The sequence below is a fragment of the Macaca fascicularis genome, chromosome 7 (genome assembly GCF_037993035.2).
Source record: "Macaca fascicularis isolate 582-1 chromosome 7, T2T-MFA8v1.1".
Lineage (NCBI taxonomy): Eukaryota > Metazoa > Chordata > Mammalia > Primates > Cercopithecidae > Macaca > Macaca fascicularis.
The window spans coordinates 102,796,619-102,816,516 of NC_088381.1; the positions used below are offsets into that span (position 1 = coordinate 102,796,619).

Consider the following 19,898-nt stretch of genomic DNA (forward strand, 5'->3'; position numbering starts at 1 on the left):
CATTTGAGGTCAGGAGTTCGAGACCAGCCTGACCAATATGATGAAACCCTGTCTCTACTAAAAATACAAAAATTAGCCAGGCATGGGCCGGGCACAGTGGCCCATGCCTGTAATCCTAGCACTTTGGGAGGCCGAGGTGGGCGGATCACGAGGTCAGGAGATCAACACCATCCTGGCTAATACGGTGAACCCGTCTCTACTAAAAAAATAAAAATAAATTAGCCGGGTGTAGTGGTGGGCGCCTGTAGTCCCAGCTACTTGAGAGGCTGAGGCAGGAGAATGGCGTGAACCTGGGAGGCAGAGCTGAGATCACGCCACTGCACTCCAGTCTGGGCGACAGAGCAAGATTCCCTCTCTCAGAAAAAAAAAGAAAGAAAAGGAGAGACTTTGTGTGAGTTATTGGTTTGGCGTCCTCATTTCTATTTTGCATATTCAGGAAATACTGAAAGCCTTCAGAGTAGAATTTGTTAATAGACTGCTGTTGCATTGTATTTTTTTATATGCCCTATTGGGGACCCCACTTGCAGTTCTGGTTCTCAGCTCCCCTCACTTAATGGACTGCAATCAGTCTCCTATACTTTGAAATCTAGGTCAAGAGCCCACTTCATACACATCATGAAAATAGAAGGGAAAAGATACTCTGCCAGAGGATCAGTAAAATACAGTACTGCTGTATTTTAACTGCTTTTTATCTTTTTTGGGGGGGAGAGGAACTTGTTTTTGCCTACTTTGCCCCTCAGACTTGCTTTATCTTTCTGACATTAGTGCTCATTATTTCCTAGCTTAGCTGTAAAAAGAAACATGTAGCCTCCCACCTTTGTTTTATATCCTGTTTCTTTTTTTTTTCTTGAGATGGAGTCTCACTCTATCGCCCAGGCTGGAGTGTAGGGACGCAATCATGACTCACTGCAACCTCAGCCTCCCGGGTAGCTGGGACTACAGGTGCATACCACCATGCCTGGCTATCTTTTTTTTTTTTTGTATTTTTAGTAGAGACAGGGTTTCACCATGTTGGCCAGGCTGGTCTCAAACTCCTGACCTCAGGTGATCTGTCCACTTCGCCTCCCAAAGTGCCAGGATTACAGGTGTGAGCCATGGCACACAGCTATGTTGTCTAGTTTTAATAAACTCTATGAAACTCAAAACCAAAGCCATACTCAACATCTAGCGTTGTGTCTTGCTATTCCATCAAATGGTATAAAATTCAAGAAGAGTTATAATTTAAATTTAAGGTCGAGACAAATGTCATGCAAGACGTTATTTAAATGACTTAATGCCAGAGATTTAAAAATTTATTTAAAAACTATAGGAGAGGCCAGGCGCACTGGCTCACACCTGTAATCCCAGCACTTTCAGAGGCTGAGGCAGGCGGATCATCTGAGGTCAGGAATTCAAGAGCAGCCTGGCCAATATGGTGAAACCCCACCTCTACTAAAAATACAAAAATCACCCGGACTCGGTGGCATGTGCCTGTAATCCCAGCTACTCAGGAGGGCACTCCAGCCTGGGCGACACAGCGAGACTCCATCTCAAAAAACAAAACAAAACAAAACAAAACAAAACAAAAAACCTCCCCAGGAAAAAGGAAATCTAACCGGGAAAATGAAAAATAGTTGTTTGGAAGAATCATTTGTGCTGTACTTAGACCACTTCATAAAAAGGTATACTAAGAGATTCAGTGTGGGAAGACAAAAAAGTTCTGGTGATTAATAGTGATGATGTTTACAAAACAATGTGAACACATTTAATGCCACTTAACTGTACAGTAAAAAATGGTCAAAACGGGCCGGGCACAGTGGCTCATGCCTGTAATCCCAACACTTTGGGAGGCTGAGGTCGGCAGATCACGAGGTCAGGTGCTCAATACCAGTTTGGCCAACATGGTGAAACCCCATCTCTATTAAAAATACAAAAATAAGCCAGGTGTGGTGCATGCCTGTAATCCCAGCTACTCAGGAGGCTGAGGCAGGAGAATCACTTAAACCTGGGAGGCGGAGGCTGCAGTGAGCCGAGATTGTGCCACTGCACTCTAGCCTGGGCGAAGAGCAAGATTCTGTCTGAAGAAAAAAAAAAAAGGTCAAAACGGTAAATTTTATTTTATATATATTTTACCACAATAAAGAAGGTATACTAATACACTACTTTTTAAAAAGAATTATAAATAACCATACTCCTTTATTTTAAGCTCAGTGATACTCTCATTTCTTTCTTAAAATTTTTTTTAATTTTAATTTTTTCTTTTTTTTTGAGACAGGTTCTCGCTATGTTGCCCAGGCTAGACTCATATTCCTGGGCTCAGGCAATTCTCCTACCTCGGCCTCCCAAAGTGCTAAGATTACAGGCGTGGGCCACATGCCTGGCCTCACTTCTTAAAATATTCGTGTTAATAAACATTCTTCAGAAACTCAAGTTATTTTTTAAATTGTTTAACAAATTGCTTGAGCTTCCTCACTACAGGGTCTGCTGAAGAGAGGCACAGGAAGTACCTTTAGATCAGGTACGATGGCTCACGCCTGTAATCCCAGCACTTTGGGAAGCCAAAGTAGGAAGATCTCTTGAGGCCAGGAGTTTGAGACCAGCCTGGGCAACACAGTGACATCCTATCTCTACAGGAAATTTTAAAAAGCTGGGTGTGGTGGTTTGCACCATAGTCCAGCTACTCAGGAGGCTGAGATGGGAGGACTGCTTCAGCCCAGGAGGTCAAAGCTGCAGTGGGCTTATAATGGTGTCACGGCACACCAGCCTCCAGTCTGGGTGACAGAATGAGACCCTGTCTCTAAAAACAACAACAAAAAGTACCCTTAAAAGAAGTAAAAATAGGGCCGAGCGCGGTGGCTCATGCCTGTAATCCCAGCACTTTGGGAGGCAGAGGCTGACAGATCACGAGATCAGGAGATTTGAGAACATCCTGGCTAACATGGTGAAACCCCGTCTCTACTAAAAATACAAAAAAATTAGCCAGGCGTGGTGGCATGCACCTGTAGTTCCAGCTACTCTGGGAGGCTGAGGCAGCAGAATCGCTTGAACCCAGGAAGCAGAGGTTGCAGTGAGCCAAGATCGTGCCATTGCACTCCAGCCTGGGTGACAGCAAGACACCGTCTCAAAAAAAAAAAAAAAAAAAAAAAGTAAAAATATATTCTTTAGCCAGTGACATTGGCTCTTGTTTACAAAATTATCCAAACATTCCTTCAAGTCTTCCTGATTTTGAAAAATAGAGTCTCAACTGATATCTCTAAAATTTGAGGCTGAGTACAGTGGCTCATGCTTGTAATTTGAACACTTTAGGAGGCTGAGGTGGCAGGATCCCTTGAGGCCAGGAGTGTGAGGCTGTAGTGAGCTATCATGGTGCCACTGCACTCCAGCCTGGGTGACAAAGACCCCATCTCAAAAACAAACAAAACACAGGAAAAAAAAAAAAAAATTCAAGATTTAGATTACAGATGGCTCCACAAAACAAATCTTGAGGGCAAGGATGTTTTAGCAATTTTACAATTGCCAGCTCTAGGCAGTATGCGACATTTTTGTAGGCACTCAGTGCTTTTAGAATAAATGACCTTATGCTGAGGAATGTGAAAAAAGATGTAAATCGGTGCTGTTTTATTGACAAATGGGATATGAAGAATGAAATGTGCAACACAGGGTTTAGATGAAGTGACAGGAGACTCAGCATATTATGGAAATTCTTATCTTGATTTTGTGTATATAGAAATAAAGATGTATTGGGCTGGGCGCAGTGGCTCACACCGGTAATTCAGCACTTTGGGAGGCTGAGGCGGGCGGATCACAAGGTCACGAGTTCAAGATCAGCCTGGCGAACATGGTAAAATCCCGTCTCTACTAAAAATACCAAAATTAGCTGGATGCGGTGGTTCATGCCAGCTACTCCAGGGGCTGAGGCAGGAGAACTGCTTGAACCCAGAAGGCAGGGTGCAATGAGCCAAGATCGTGCTCCTGCACTCCAGCGTGGCGACAGACTGAGAGTCTGTCTCGATAAATAAATAAATAAATAAACAAAGCTGTTCCTCTGGTTTTCTATACTTTCCAGGTCAAATCTCACTATCACATGTTCCTGTTAACTTCAGTTTGACATCTTATCTAAAATGACTCCTAAAATATGTAATAATGATCATTACAATCCCTAAACCTACTGACTCTAACATCACAAAGAATTTTAAGAGGTCAAGGTTAAAAATCTAAAATTGGAAGTCATCAGCTAACAATGACATTTCAAGTCATGAGTTTGGATAAAAATAACCATGGAGATCAACATTCAGCAAAATACAGGCATAGTGGCCAGGCGTGGTGGCTCGCGCCTGTAATCTCAGCACTCTGGGAGGCTGAGGCAGGAAGATCACCTGAGGTCAGGAGTCTGAGACCAGCCTGGGAAACATGGTGAAACTCTGTCTCCACTACAAATACAAAAATCAGCCGGGCGTGGTGGCGGACGCCTGTAATCCCGGCCACTCAAAATCGCTCGAATCTGGGAGGTGGAGGTTGCAGTGAGCCTGATGGCGCTACTGCACCCCCGCCTGGGTGACAAGAGTGAAACTCTTGTCTCAAAAAATAAACATACAGGCCGGGCGCGGTGGCTCACGCCTGTAATCCCAGCACTTTGGGAGGCCGAGGCGGGCGGATCACAAGGTCAGGAGATCGAGACCACGGTGAAACCCCGTCTCTACTAAAAATACAAAAAAAAAAATTAGCCGGGCGCGGTTGTGGGCGCCTGTAGTCCCAGCTACTCGGGAGGCTGAGGCAGGAGAATGGCGTGAACCCGGGAGGCGGAGCTTGCAGTGAGCCGAGATCGCGCCACTGCACTCCAGCCTGGGCTGGGCGACAGAGCGAGACTCCGTCTCAAAAAAAAAAAAAAACAAAAACAAAAACAAAAAAAACAAAACATACATATACACACACATACACACACACACAGAGGCATAGGATAGTTTGCTACAGTTACTAAACATAAGAATATCCTTTTTTTTTTTTTTTTTTTTGAGATGGAGTCTCGGTCTGTCGCCCAGGCTGGAGTGCAGTGGCGCAATCTTGTCTTACTGCAACCTTTGCCTCCCGGGTTCAAGCGATTCCCCTGCTTCAGCCTCCCGAATAGCTGGGACTACAAGGGCATGCCATCACGCCCGGCTAATTTTTTGTATTTTTAGTAGAGGCGGGGTTTCACCGTGTTAGTCAGGATGGTCTCGATCTCCTGACCTCATGATCCGCCCGCCTCGGCCTCCCAAAGTGCTGGGATCGCAGGCGTGAGCCAACACACCCAACGAAGAATATCTTATTTTCTTGAGGTTTCATCAGGCTTCACTTTGCCAGAATACATCTATCCCATTTTTCAATAACTAGATCTGGCTACCACATTTCCTCAGTTTTAACGTGTGTGTTTAAAGAGACAGGGTCTTGTGTCGCTCAGGCTGGAGTGAAGCAGCGGGATAAAAGCTCACTGCAGACTTTTTCTGTCTATAAATCTTCAACACTTGGCTGCGCTGCAATCTCTCTGAGCCTGCCCGATTCGCGAATCGTTCTTTGCTCAAACTGTTAAATTTAACTTGGCTAAGGTTTTTCTTTTAACACTTCCTACTAACGCTACAGCCTAAAACCTCTCCGGCAAAGTGCTTTTTCAGGTGGCAACGTACCAATCCCAACAAGTTTGTGGGAGTAATGAGGAAGAGGACTAACTCTCTATTCTTTCAGAAAAAGGGTTAGGCACAAGGAGCTCTAAAGGCTTGTCCGAAGTCTGCTGCAAAGTCACAAACCACTCAGAACCAGGTCTTCCCACACCCAATTACTTCCAAGTGATACTGTATCCGATTACCCCCATTTTCCAAGAGATAGTTTATTTTTTCCCTCTTTTCCCCTCCCCACTACACTTCCCACTCAGCCCTTTTTGAAATACAAAATAACCTCTCAACTCCCCTCACCAGACCAATCTCTACAGAGCAAATTCATCTACGAGATCCAAGACGCAACTCCCAGCTACGGGGGTAGCCGCAGAAGGGTAAGCCTTTGAAAGCATGCCCACTTGACCACTTTTACAACTTATTTCTGCTCAGAAAGGCGTCAACTACCCGGTAGATAAGGCACCAGCTAGCAGAAACCTCTTGCTCATTTCCTCTCGTACCTTATAAAATGCCCGCTTTTTTGCTCCAAAGGCGAAGCTGCACAAATGTGCCGCTTCCTCCAGGCTGGCTTCGGAAATAAAATCCCTCAGGGCTCGCTCTTGTTAATTGGCCTCTACGTGCCGCGAGCAACTAACTCGCTTTTCCGTTAGAGCACTCTGAGGTCTGGTCAATCTACCCCACAGGAGAGCAGAGACCAGCACAGCGACCCCAAGGAAGGCTTTTGGCTTCACCCCGCCTAAGTCCTCAAAGTCAGCGCCTGAAGCATATCCTTGCCCCCACCGCCTGCCTCTGGCTGTGGTCACTTACACTTACAGATAGTTCGCATCCACTGTAGCAGCGCCTGGCGGTCGGCAGGAACCACAATGCGAAGCCGCCGCAGCATCACTCCCTGCTTCGCGGTGGGAAATTTTACGTTGTAAGAGCAAGAGGCACAGGCACTGGTTGGCATTGCGCATGCGCAAGCAGAGACCGCCCCACCCACCGCGGAACCCGCCTCTAGTCTGCGAAGCCCTAAGTCCCACCCCTCTACGGAGGTTTCTCTTTCGCCCGGGAATCTCTGCCTACAGTCACACCTCCATCTCTCATCTTTCCGCTTTTAGCTGGGAGTGCTCCGCCTAATCACTTTTCTTAAGGTGGATCGTCGAAGCATGACTTCTCCCCCGAAATCACATCCCTAGACAGCCTCCTATTTTACCACTAACTTTACTACTGCAGTTATTCAGCGGTAGGAAACTGAAACCAAAAGCCAATCGATGCAAATAAACATCTAAACTGTTTCAGGAGCCGCGCAGAAAGAACGCCGCGGTGTGCCCCGGAAGCGGAAGCGCATCCTCCTCTAGAAAGGCTGGACTACGCGGAGTGGTGACGTTTCCTCATTGGGCGGAAGGTTCGGTGGCACTCGTCGGTTTTCCAGCTGGTGGGAGTTGGCGACGCGGTGCTGGGCGTTGGGACCCTACTTTTAGTTTGGGAAGTTGGGTTGTGGGGTCATACCTGTCTGTCTGCTCCCAGTTTTCTTGGGTTTTTTCCCACGGCGTGGGGCCTCGCTAAGGAATTCCCGGCCCCTTAGGGCCACGGCGTTAGCGGTGTCTTTTGCGGTAAGTGTCTGGTTTTTCCCGTCCCACACTACGGAGGGGCAGCTAGGGGCAGCCCCAGCGCTGCTCAGGAGGCGAGAGGCTCTGGGGGAAGTCTGCCTCCCTGGCCACCGGCAGTCGTTACCGAGACTGAGGTTCTGTGGCTCTTCTTTATCCCTTGTCTTCCATGAGAAGTTTTATTAAAGATGCACTGTGACCCTTTTGAGTTGTCTGCCGATTTACCTGCGCCAAATAAGATGTAGGCAGTTGCAGGCCTGACTCTTCGTTTTGCTTTCCTGAGCAGGAATTTAGATGAGGCTACTTCCCCGAAAATCTTTCTACTGGTACCAGACTTTTATTTTTCCTGTGTGTGTGTAGTGCTTAACACAATGTCCTGCGTGTAGTAGACGTTCAATAAATGAATATAGAATATCAGTTGAATGCCAATAATGATTTAAGATAGATCGATAGCTCTCTCTGTACCATTTGACGCTGCGACCATCCATTTCTTGAAACTTTCCCCTGCTGCCTTTCTTCATGCTATCCTCACCTGATTGTTTCATATGCTTAATTTAACAAAATATATACTTGTTCTTGGCTACAAGGATACAGAAATGAATAACAGTAACTCTGCTATTGAGAAGCTAACGCACATAAATATACATGATATCAAGATGGGTAATGAGAAACACTAGTTACGTGTAAAGAGCTATGGAAAGCTGTGGGAGAGCTAAAGTGCTCCTTAGGTGCTTTGTGACCCTCAGCCAGTTTCTATTCCAATCTAGCCTCAATATCCTCATCTACCTAATAGGCTTGTCATGAGGAAGAAAGGAGATTAGGTAAGAGGTTTGGTTTGGTTTGGTTTGGTTTAGTGCCTAGAACATAGCAATGGTGATGCCAAAGGGGAGGGAAATATTTCCCTCAAATCCCTTTTCCTCAGTTTTTTTATGTGGCCAACTGGTATTTTCTACCTTAATATAGAGATTATGCAAAAGCATCTTCAGGCCTTCCTTCCAGATTACTCTTCTCACCCGATGTATTTGGAAATTCTGGACCTGCCACAGGATTACAGTAAGATAAACATAAATGTAGCTTTTTAAAAATTGATTTTCTTCTATGTGCCATGGAGAAAGGGAAAGGCTTGAGCATATGCCTCTTATCCCTCTTCCTTTTTTATTTTTCACTCTTCCTTTTTCTTTTCAACTTTAAGGCCAACCATTTCCAAGGAATTCTTTTGATTTTCGTTTTAATTTTCTTCTTGGTAGCATTTTGTGTAAAGATTCTTTTATGGTTGACCTCATAGCCAAAAAGTATCATAAAGAAATGATTCCCGGTGTTTTGAGTTATTACCTCTTGTTGTTAATTGACTTTTTTTGGTATACTTTTTTTGCTGTAGAACTATGAATTGGTGCTGTGGTATTTACATAAAATGAGTTTTAAAATTTGAAAAACAATTACTTTAATGAAGAGAAAGTTGCTTGATACTTCTTGATATAATTGAATATAACCTTTGGTGCTAAGTTAAGGCAGAGGTGGTATGATGCATTATTTATCCTTTGAAGTCTTGTGTTAAACTGTTATATTTGATTGGGAGTTAGAACTTCTGTCATGCTGGGACAATTTCTGGAGTACATAGTAGGTGTTTAATGAATGAGTAAATGAATACAAGTGGCAGCTCCATCCCAACCTCTAGTCTGTTGACTAGTTGCACTGTAATTCTCACAAGGAGCACTTTGGAAAATAATTTTCCCTTAATAATAATCTCAGTCATTACTAAAAATTGGAAATTAGAAAAAGGTATAAGAAAAATAAAAATTGCCGGGCCCAGTGGTTCACGCCTGTAATCCCAGCACTTTTGGAGGCCGAAGCAGGTGGATCACGAGGTCAGGAGTTTGAGACCAGCCTGGCCAAGATGTTGAAAACACATCTCTACTAAAAATACAAAAAATTAGCTGGGTGCGGTGGCAGGCGCCTGTAATCCCAGCTACTCGAGAGGCCGAGGCAGGAGAATCGCTTGAATTCAGAGGGCAGAGGTTGCAGTGAGCCGAGATTGTGCACTCCAGCCTGGGCGACAGAGTGAGACTCCGCCTCAAAAGAAGAAAAAAAAAAGTTGCTAGTTGCTCATCATCCAGATATGACAAATGTTATTTTAACAGTTTATTAAAATATAATTCTTGGCTGGGCAGGATGGCTCAAACCTGTCCCAACACTTTGGGAGGCCGAGGCGGGCGGATCACAAGGTCAGGAGATTGAGACCATCCTGGCTAACAAGGTGAAACCCCATCTCTACTAAAAATACAAAAAATTAGCTGGGCATTGTGGCACTCACCTGTAGTCGCAGCTACACGGGAGGCTGAGGCAAGAGAATCACTTGAACCCGGAAGGCAGTGGTTGCAGTGAGCCGAGATCGTGCCACTATACTCTAGCCTGGGCAACAGAGAGACTCTGTCTCAAAAAAAAAAAAAAAAAAAAATATATATATATATATATATGTATATATATATATAACTCACACACATAACTCTTACACAGTTCACCTAAAGTGTACAATTGAAAGGATTATAGTGTATTTACAAAGTTGTGCAACCATCACCATAATCAATTTTCATACATTTTTATCATCCCATGAAGAAACCCCATACCTATTAGCAATCATTCCCTATTTTACTCCATCTCCTGAGCCCTAAGCAACTGTTAATCCACTTTCTGTCTCTATAGATTTACGTATTCTGAACAATTCATATGGAACTATAATATGTGGTCTTTTGTGACTGGGTTTTTTCACTTAGTTTCGAAGATTAATCCATGTTGTAGCATGTGTTCAGTACTGCATTTCTTTTTATTGCCTACTGATATCCCGTTGTATTTTATTCTACGTTTTACTTATCCATTCATAAGTTGAAAGATACTTGGGTTGTTTCTACTTTTTGGCTATTATGAATAATGCTGCTATGACCATTCATGTACAAGTATTTGGATGATATCTCATTAAGATTTTGATTTACAATTCCCTGATGGCTAATATTTTTTAAATACTTGTTTTTAGACTGTGTTTAACAAAATATGGATTATATTACATATGCAGTTTTGTAGTCTGCCTTTTGCATTTAAGCCTGTTTTTAGCATTAGCAAGCATATTTTACAAAAGAATTTTCCTAATTTTTGCTCCCCTTTTTACTCCCCCCAAAACCATAATTCTTGGGAAACCTTGCTTAAATTAATATACCTAGAAAATACAATCCATGTTAATATATACCAAATTATTATTGGTTGTTACCATGGTATGGGAGCTGGTAGAATTAGGGGAATTATATTTTCTACCTTAAATATTTTTGTAATGTTTCAACTTTTACAATGAACGTATGTCATTTTGTAATCACAGAACATAAAGGTGAATTATTTCCCTGTGGAATAAGTAGATTCAGCATGAAAAACACTTCCTAAATTTGAAAGTCATAATTAACATTGTAAAGTTAGTCATTAAAATATATTTTACTAAGCTGGGTGCAGTGGCTCATGCCTGTAATCCCAGCACTTTGGGAGGCTGAGGCGGGCGGATCACGAGGTCAAGAGATCAAGACCATCCTGGCCAACATAGTGAAACCCCGTCTCTACTAAAAATACAAAAATTAGGTGGGCATGGTGGCATGTGCCTGTAGTCCTAGCTACTTGAGAGGCTGAGGCAGAAGAATTGCTTGAACCTGGGAGGCGGAAGTTGCAGTGAGCTGAGATCACACCACTGCACTCTTGCCTGGTGACAGAACAAGACTCCATCTCAAAAAAAAAAAAAAAAAATATGTGTGTGTGTGTGTGTGTGTGTGTGTGTGTGTATATATATATATTTTTTACTAAATACAATACTTACAGGCCATTTTGTTAACTAAATTTACTTTTCTGTGGTCCTAGACTGTGAACACATATGCTGTGCAGAATTAAGAAAAATATTTAATATTAAAGTCAGAAAAGCAAATACTGGTTATTAGCCTTTGACTACTTTATAGAAAAGTATACGGTTGTCCCTTGGTATCTTGGGGGGATTGATTCCAGGACCAAAATCAGAGGATGCTCAAGTCCCTGATATAAAATGGCATAGTATTTGCTTATAACCTATGCACATCCTTCCATATACTTTAAAGCATCTCTAGATCATTTATAAATACCTAATACAAAATGTAAATAGTTGTTATACCATATTTATATACTTAAGTAAATACTCGTTATACTGTATTGTTTAGGAAATAATGACAAGAGGCCGGGCGCGGTGGCTCAAGCCTGTAATCCCAGCACTTTGGGAGGCCGAGACGGGCGGATCACGAGGTCAGGAGTTCGAGACCATCCTGGCTAACACGGTGAAACCCCGTCTCTACTAAAAAATACAAAAAACTAGCCGGGCGAGGTGGCGGGCGCCTGTAGTCCCGGCTACTCGGGAGGCTGAGGCAGGAGAATGGCGTAAAAACCCGGGAGGCAGAGCTTGCAGTGAGCTGAGATCCGGCCACTGCACTCCAGCCTGGGCGACACAGCGAGACTCCGTCTCAAAAAAAAAAAAAAAAAAAAGGAAATAATGACAAGAAAAGTCTGTACGTGTTCACTACAGGCACAGTTTTTTTTCTGAACATTTTGATTTGTGGTTGGTTGAATCCATGGTTGTGAAGCCCCGGATACAGAAGGCTGATTATACTATGTAGAAGTAATTTTTCTAAGTATATTTAGTTCTTGAGGCTAGTATTGATTCAAAAAGTCATTGACAAGGACTTAGAAGAAAGAACTTTTGGCCAGGTGCAGTGGCTCACGCCTCTCTATAATCTGAGCACTTTGGGAGGCTGAGGCGGATGGATCATCTGAGGTCAGGAGTTCAAGACCAGCCTGACCAACATGGTGAAACCCTGTCTCTACTAAAAATACAAAAAATTACCTGGGCGTGGTGGCAGGCGCCTGTAATCCCAGCTGCTCTGGAGGTTGCAGTGAGCTGAGATTGCCCCATTGCACTCCATCCTGGGCAACAAGAGTGAAACTCCATCTCAAAAAATAAAAAAAGAACTTTTTTGTAGGGATTGTGTTGTAATAGGATTTGACATATCTGATCATTAGACTCTGTTTTATAATCTCAAATCAGACAAATCTGACATGAATATTTATAATTGTTTATGTAGAGGAAGGTGGGTTTTTGGACACTGCAGCTTCTGTTGAATAAGAATCTGGCAGTTGTAATTGGCACTAAATTTTAAAGATACCAGGAGTGGCTCCTGGATGATGGGACAGACACTTTAGTAAGATTGTTCAGAAAATGTCCACCTTACTTACACTCCAGATAATACAGAGATAGATACTCTGTATCATTAAAAAAAGAAAGGAAGTTAATAGTTAATCTGCTAGGTTTTTGAAGACAGCTTTATACGTATTGTCTCATTTAATCCTCACAACAGGTGTTCAAGGTATCTACCTTGGTAATGGTATTATCTCCATTTTGCAAGTGAGGAAAGTGAGGCTCAGAGAGATTAAGTAAATGCCCAAAGTAACATAGCCAGTATATAACAGAGCTAGGATTTGAATCTAAGTCTGTCAGACTCCAAAGTCTATGCTCTTTCCAGTACTTCACACTGCAGCAGTAAGTGTGATACTTGGCCCTGTGCTTACCTTACTTAGGGCACCCCAAACTTCAGCCTGTTTCCATTGCTCACTATCTAAATCCTAGTCAGACCCCAGTTAGAAGACCCTGTAACTCGAGCCAGGATCAGTCCTTGTATGTACTATTCTGATTGCAGTGATACTTACCATGTCTTTGTGAATGTTGCAATTATGCCTTCACAAAGAGGAATATATATCTTTAAATATGATTAAAATATGATTTCTCCCATTATGGCATAGCAGCAAAATTTGTCCTTGCAGTTTCCAGCAGGTATATTCAGCCCTATAATTTAAAGCATCATTCATACTCTAGCCAAAGGACTGTGGGAAGTCATTTTGCTTTTTTTGGCAGGGAATGGCTGTTCTATTCCCTATCCTACTTATATCGTAAAATTGTTGTAAGAGTGGATTGAGGTAATAGATGTTCAACTGTAGAAAAGTACTGTGTGCTAATCTGTTACCTTTCTAAAAGCCCCATCTAAGTAGAGATTCTTCTTTTGTGAAATTCTAGCATATCCAGATTGATTTCTATAAATTCGTTTTAGTTAGGCAAGAGAATCTTGAGAGTGTCCTTGAATTGTAGATTACTCCAATCTGAGATTAAGGCTTAGCTATTAACATACAAAAGGTGTTTTGCACTTTACTGTACATATTAGAACAAGGTGAGATTAATTTTTAAGTATCTTGTTGGAAATGCATGACAGGGAAATTCTGAAGAAGAATTATAAGTAATGACAAATAGATATATTTAATGTACAGTATAAATTACCCAAGTTACTGATTTTCTTTTGATTCATCATATTATCTTCATTGATTTATTTTGGTGGCTTTTAACAAGTATTTGCAATGCCTTTCATGACTTTAGTTCTTTGGTCTCACTTTTTCCCTAAGGCCTTAAATACATCATTTCATTCATTCATAATGTTCATTTTTATTAAGGATTTACTATGTAAGACTGAGGATAGATAAAGCAGTGAACTCACAGGAGAAAGCAAAAGAGGCAAAAATCCCTGCCCTTATGTAGGTTAAATTTTTTTTTTCTTTTTCTTTTTTTTTTTTTTTTTTGTTGAGATGGAGTTTTGCTCTTTCACCCAGGCTGAAGTGCAGTGGCACGATCTGGGCTCACCACAAGCTCCATCTCCTGGGTTCAAGTGATTCTCATGCCTCAGCCTTCTGAGTACTTGGGATTACAGGCATCTGCCACCATGCCTGGCTAATTTTGATATTTTTAGTAGAGACGGGGTTTCACCATGTTGGCCAGGCTGGTCTCGAACTTCTGACCTCAGGAGATTCACCCACCTCGGCCTCCCAAAGTGCTGGGATTACAGGCATGAGCCACCGTGCCTAGCTGCAGTTTACATTTCAATAGTGAGATTATAGATGACAAATAATATAAATAAGCCATATGTCAGTTGATAATAGAACAATAGGAAAAAATATAGGGAAGGGGGTTGCAGTTTTAAATAAGTGATTAGGGAAGACCTCATTGAGTAATGGCATCTGGACAAATCTGAAGGAAATGAGGGAGGGAGTTATGTTGTCAAGCAGAGGAAGAGCATGCCGGCTAGTACCGAGACACTGAGGTGGAAATGTGTAGCGGCAATGGCTAGGAGGTCAGTATGATTAAAATCATTCGTGTGTGTGTGTGTGTGTGTGTGTGTGTGTGTGTGTATGTATGTTGAGGGGGCCTTACAGTCCATTCTGCGGACTTTACATCTGTGTGTATTGAGATTTTAAGCAAAATTCTAACACGGAGTTTTCAGGAACACATCATCCTTGGACACTGTAGAGGAAACACTGTAAATGAAAAGTATTATTAGATGTTCTTATTTCTCTACTGAAATGCAAGATTTTATTTTATTGTTTTTGTGTTTTGTTTTTTTGAGACGGAGTTTCGCTCTTGTCACCCAGGCTGGAGTGCAGTGGCGCCATATCGGCTTACTGCAACTTCCACCTCCTGGTTCAAGTGATTCTCCTGCCTCAGTCTCCCGAGTAGCTGGGATTCTGGGCATGTGCCACCAACCACGGCTAATTTTTGTGTTTTTAGTAGAGATGGGGTTTTGCCATGTTGGCCAGGCTGGTCTTGAACTCCTGACTTCAGTTGATCCACCCGCCTTGGCCTCCCAAAGTGCTGGGATTACAGGCATGAGCCACTGGGCCCAGAGAGATTTTATTATTTTATGTATTAAAACTATATGTATTCATGTATTATATAATAAAGTATATATATTTTTTAATTTAAGGCAAAAATGTTTTAAAATATACTGCCAGTAACTACTTACAGAAGGAAAAGTATATTGGAAAACCTCACAGAAGTTTTTTAAATTTTTTAATTTAAAACAACCAGTTAACATGGAAAGTTAGATTTATATTTAAGAATTAACTAGGCAGCCATAAAAAGAATGAAATCATGTCCTTTGCAGCAACATGGATGGAGCTGGAGGCCATTATCCTAAGAGAGCTAATTCAGAAACAGAAAATCAAATATCTCATCTTCTCACTTATAAGTGGGAGCTAAACATAGATACACATGGACATAAAGATGAAAATGGTAGACACAGAGCATTCCAAAATGGGGGAGTTTGGGAGGAGACTGAAGATTGAAAAAGTACGTCTTGGGTTCAAGTTTCAATATTTGGGTCATACGTGTATAAGCCCAGTCCCCAGCATTACACAGTATACTGATGTAACAAATATACACATGTACCCTCTGAATCTAAAATAAATTAATTAAAAAAGTTAAAGACACTTCCTAGAGTTTGCCCCCAAAAAAGTTAACTAGTATAGCTTATCTATTTATTTATTTATTTAGAGATGGAGTCTCACTCTGTCTCCCAGGCTGGAATACAATGATGTGATCTCGGCTCACTGCAACCTCCACTTCCCGGGTTTAAGTGATTCTCCTGCCACAGCCTCCTGAGTAGTTGGAACTACTGGAGTGCACCACCATACCCGACCAAGTTTTGTATATTTTGTAGAGATGGGATTTCACCATGTCAACTAGACTGGTCTTGAACTCCCAACCTCAAGCAGTCTGCCCACCTCGGCCTCCCAGAGGGCTGGGCTTACAGGCCTAAGCCACCATGCTTGTCCTAGTACAGCTTTTTAAAATGAAGGATGATCTGTTTATGACATGACCTCTAAAAAAGTTAATTGTGGTGTCATGAATAGGATTATATCACTCCCAGTACCACGGTAAAGGATATGAACTGAAACATCTGAATCTTATTTCTTAAATGAAGAATATTAATTAAGGATCAATAATTATTTTGTATAATGGGTATGGCATAAGAAATAAGTCCTGGATCTTTTCCATGAAGTAGTTGGCTCTCAGGTTAAGTAACAATGTAATTGTAAAAAAATCTTATGGTAAGCAATTTTTTTTCAATTTCATCAAGTATTGGTAGTAAGTTTTTTTAAAGTTCTAAATTACCAAATTGTACTTGAGTAAAAGTGTAGTGTTTAATTTATAGCTCAGCCTGGGATATATGTTTGCCAGTGATAGGTCCTCGAATGCATTTTCCCTTCCTGCCTTTTTTTGATTCCTCTCACCTCTTTGCTTTCTCTATGGTGAATGAGTCAGCTATTTAATTTTCCTGTTTGTCTTAAAATTAATTAATTTATTTATTGAGACGGAATTTCGCTCTTGTTGCCCAGGCTGGAGTGCAATGGCGCGATCTCTGGCTTACCGCAATCTCCACTTCCCAGGTTCAAGCGATTCATCTGTCTCAGCCTCCCAAGTAGCTGGCATTACAGGCATGTGCCACCATACCCGGCTAATTTTGTATTTTTAATGGAGACGGGGTTTCTCCATTTTGGTCAGGGTGGTCTCAAACTCCCAACCTCAGGTGATCCGCCCGCCTCGGCCTCCCAAAGTGCTGGGATTACAAGCGTGAGCCACTGCACCCAGCCCCAAATTTATTTTTTTTAATACGGATGTATCAACCCTTGTTGCCCAGGCTGGAGTGTAATGGTGCGATCTCAGTTCACTATAACCTCTGCCTCCCATCTTCAAGCGTTTCTCCTGCCTCAGCCTCCCGAGTAGCTGGAATTACAGGTGCCTGCCACCATGCCCAGCTAATTTTTTTTTTTTTTTTTTTGTATTTTTGGTAGAGACGGGGTTTTGCCATGTTGGCCAGGCTGGTCTCGAACTCCTGACCTCAGATGATCCACCCACCTCGGCCTCCCAAAGTGCTGGGATTACAGGCGTTAGCCACCACGCCCGGCCCTGTTTCTCTTGTTTTTAATCCCCTGTGTATTTTGTAGAGGGGATCTAGTCTGGATAATCTTGGTTGACTAAATTAGACTACATTAGCTCAGAAGGGTTACCAAAACAGTTGTTTTGAAGAGTTACCTTTTCTGCTAATATTGTTCATATTGGAAAATTGATATTCCCCAGACCTTGTTTTTAGAGCCCTTTGAAATCTCTGTTTCCTTCTAACTGTATACCCCTCTGTCCTGACCTGAATGTTTTGTTTCCTGTCCCCTAAATAATGCTCAGTGATCCATAAGTACAGTGCATATATAAGGCATAAGTGTGTCCCAGACTTGTCTCTCTCTCCATTTCTGACTATGCTATTTCATCTTCCTCAAATTCCTTTTTGTCTTCTCCACTTACTAAAATTCTACTATTATTTCAGGACCAAATTCATACTCAGTCTTTCCAATAAAGCCTGTACCCTCTGCCTTAGTCTAAAATTCTTCCTTTTCTTTTTTCTTTTTTTTTTGGAGACAGAGTTGCACTCTGTCACCCAGGTTGGAGTGCAGTAGTGTGATCATGACCTCCTTAGCTCAAGCAATCCTCCCATCAGCCTCCCTAGTAGCTGGAACTACAGGCACATGCCGCCATGCCTGGCTACTTTTTTTTTTTTTTTTTCAAGAGATGAGGTCCTGCTATGTTGCCCAGGCTAGTTTCCAACTCCTGAGCCCAAGTGATCCTACTTCCTTGGCCTCCCAAACTGCTGGGATTACAGGCTTGAGCCACTGTACCTGGCCTTTTTCTTCCTATTTCTTTTTTTTTTTTTTCTTGTTCCAGAGAAGCAGAATCAATAAAGTATGTGAATGTGTGTGTGTGTGTATAAATATATATGTAGAGAGATGGATATAAAGATAGATATTTGTTATAAGGAATTGGCTCAGGCCGTTATGGAGACTTAAATCTCAAGATCTGTAGGATGAGTTGGCAAGCTGGAGACCCAGGAGAGCCCATGGTGTAGATCCAGTCTGAATCTGAAGGCCTGAGAACTCAGAGAACCATTGATGTTCTTTTAATCCAAATGCTTGAGACCCACAAAGAACCATTGTTTCAGTTTGAAGGCAAGAAAAGCTGATGTCCCTGATAGTAAGCAGTCAAACAGGAGGAATTCTCTCTTAGTGTTTATTTTAGTGTTCATTTATGTGCCTTGTCTTACCAGCTAGTAAATAAGCGTCTTGAGGGCAGGGACTACAAACCATATTTGCTTGTTTATCACCCATAAGCCCTTGCATCCTTACAAGTAGTAAGTACATCTAATATATAATACTTTATAAAATAGTAAGATTTTAGAGCTGGAAAGGGTTTTTGACTCTTATTTAACTGAAACAGAAAGTCTGTTGCATGTGACTATTTTTTGGAAAAACCAGGATTAGAATTTTATTTTCAATTCCTCATCCAGGGTTTTTTCTAGTAATTCTTATTAATAATAAATGATAACTTAAATTGTTATCTTATGTTAGAGTTTTCCTGGAATCAGAAACAGGTTTAAAATAGGAAGAGAACCAGCCTTGGCAGTATAGTGAGACCGCGTCTCTACAAATAATAAAAATTAGCTGGGCATGGTGGCAGGCATCTGTGGTCCCAGCTACTTGGGAGGCTAAGGCAGGAGGATTGCCTGCTCCCAGGAAGTTGAGGCTGCAGTCAGCTGCGATCACACCACTGCACTCCAGCTTGGGTGACAGTGAGTAAGACCATGTCTCAAAAAAAAAAAAAAAAGAGTAAAATAATATACCTCTTTCCTTTGTGGTTAGAAGAATAAAATGAAATAATGTATGTGGAATCACTTAGTACAGTGCTTTAATATAGCTAATAGCTCAACAGTTGCTTTTTTGTACTAGAAAAGTTATTAAAACTTTTTTCTTTCTTTTTTTTTTTTTTTTGCTTGGGAGCAAGAATCAAAATAGTTTGCAGAGTCCTTTAATGTAGGAAATTAGGCAATATTCCTGAAGATTTCACCTTATTTTTCTCTTTTAATTTAAAAATGTGTATGATACATAATTCAGTATAAGTATTGTGCCAAAAAAAAGAACACATTTAATGTGAGTTTGTCATTATTTCCTCAAAGTATATTATTTGACATGTTAAATTTGCTGATTCATATGCAAGATTCCAATTAAGTATTTGAATATAAGGCATCATAACCAAGTGGCAGTTTTATCTTTATGACATGACTGTATTTAAGCACAGGTTGAGGCTATGGAAGGTGAAATTACAGTATCTAAACACTAGAGTGATTTGAACTGAAATACTCTTTAGAACTCTTCAGTCATGGAAAATGAAATTGATTATTTTCATTTAATTTTTTTTCCTCTCCAGAGTTCTTCGTAAGTACATCTTAAAGCTGTCAAGATGGTTCTAGCAGACCTTGGAAGAAAAATAACATCAGCATTACGCTCGTTGAGTAATGCCACCATTATCAATGAAGAGGTATGTAAAATATTGTATGAAAAATACATATGATTGTATATTATCACTAGCATTGGGAAGATGGCTTATTAATAATCTCTGTATTTATATGTATTTTGATGTAGACTTAATACTTGTAGACAGAAACCTAGAAGTGGATTCAGTAAGTAGTGTTTTATTGAGAAATTAACTACAACTTCAAATTTACTTCAACTTTCTATAAAGAATTTTCCAAAAAAAATCCAAAACAAAACTGACCTTAGCTTACATGTAAAAATGACATATTTTATCGTTTGAAAGTGTCTTAAATCTGGAACTGTACTTTTGTTTTCTCTGTTGATAAAGACCTAAAATTTCATTACCCTGCTTCTTTCTTCTTGGCTAGGCTTGTGTTTATCTGTCCTTTTCTTTGTGACT

The 19,898-nt window shown here is 41.3% G+C and overlaps 1 protein-coding gene across 7 annotated transcripts in view; it reads left to right on the plus strand.

Annotated features, from left to right (window-relative positions):
• Positions 1-6,976: 6,976 nt before the first annotated feature.
• Positions 6,977-19,898, plus strand: part of SRP54 (signal recognition particle subunit SRP54) — a 98,558-nt gene continuing 85,636 nt past the window's right edge. For 2 of the 7 annotated variants that reach the window (XM_065547494.2, XM_015453252.3), the window contains exons 1-2: positions 7,000-7,219; positions 19,392-19,502. In XM_065547494.2, coding sequence (XP_065403566.1) covers positions 19,425-19,502 — 78 coding nt within the window. In that variant the 5' untranslated portion in view covers positions 7,000-7,219; positions 19,392-19,424. Of the gene's footprint in view, positions 7,220-8,176; positions 8,267-19,391; positions 19,503-19,898 lie in introns of all 7 variants that reach the window. The other 5 variants (XM_045397526.2, XM_065547490.1, XM_065547492.1 and 2 more) reach the window with 5 other exon arrangements.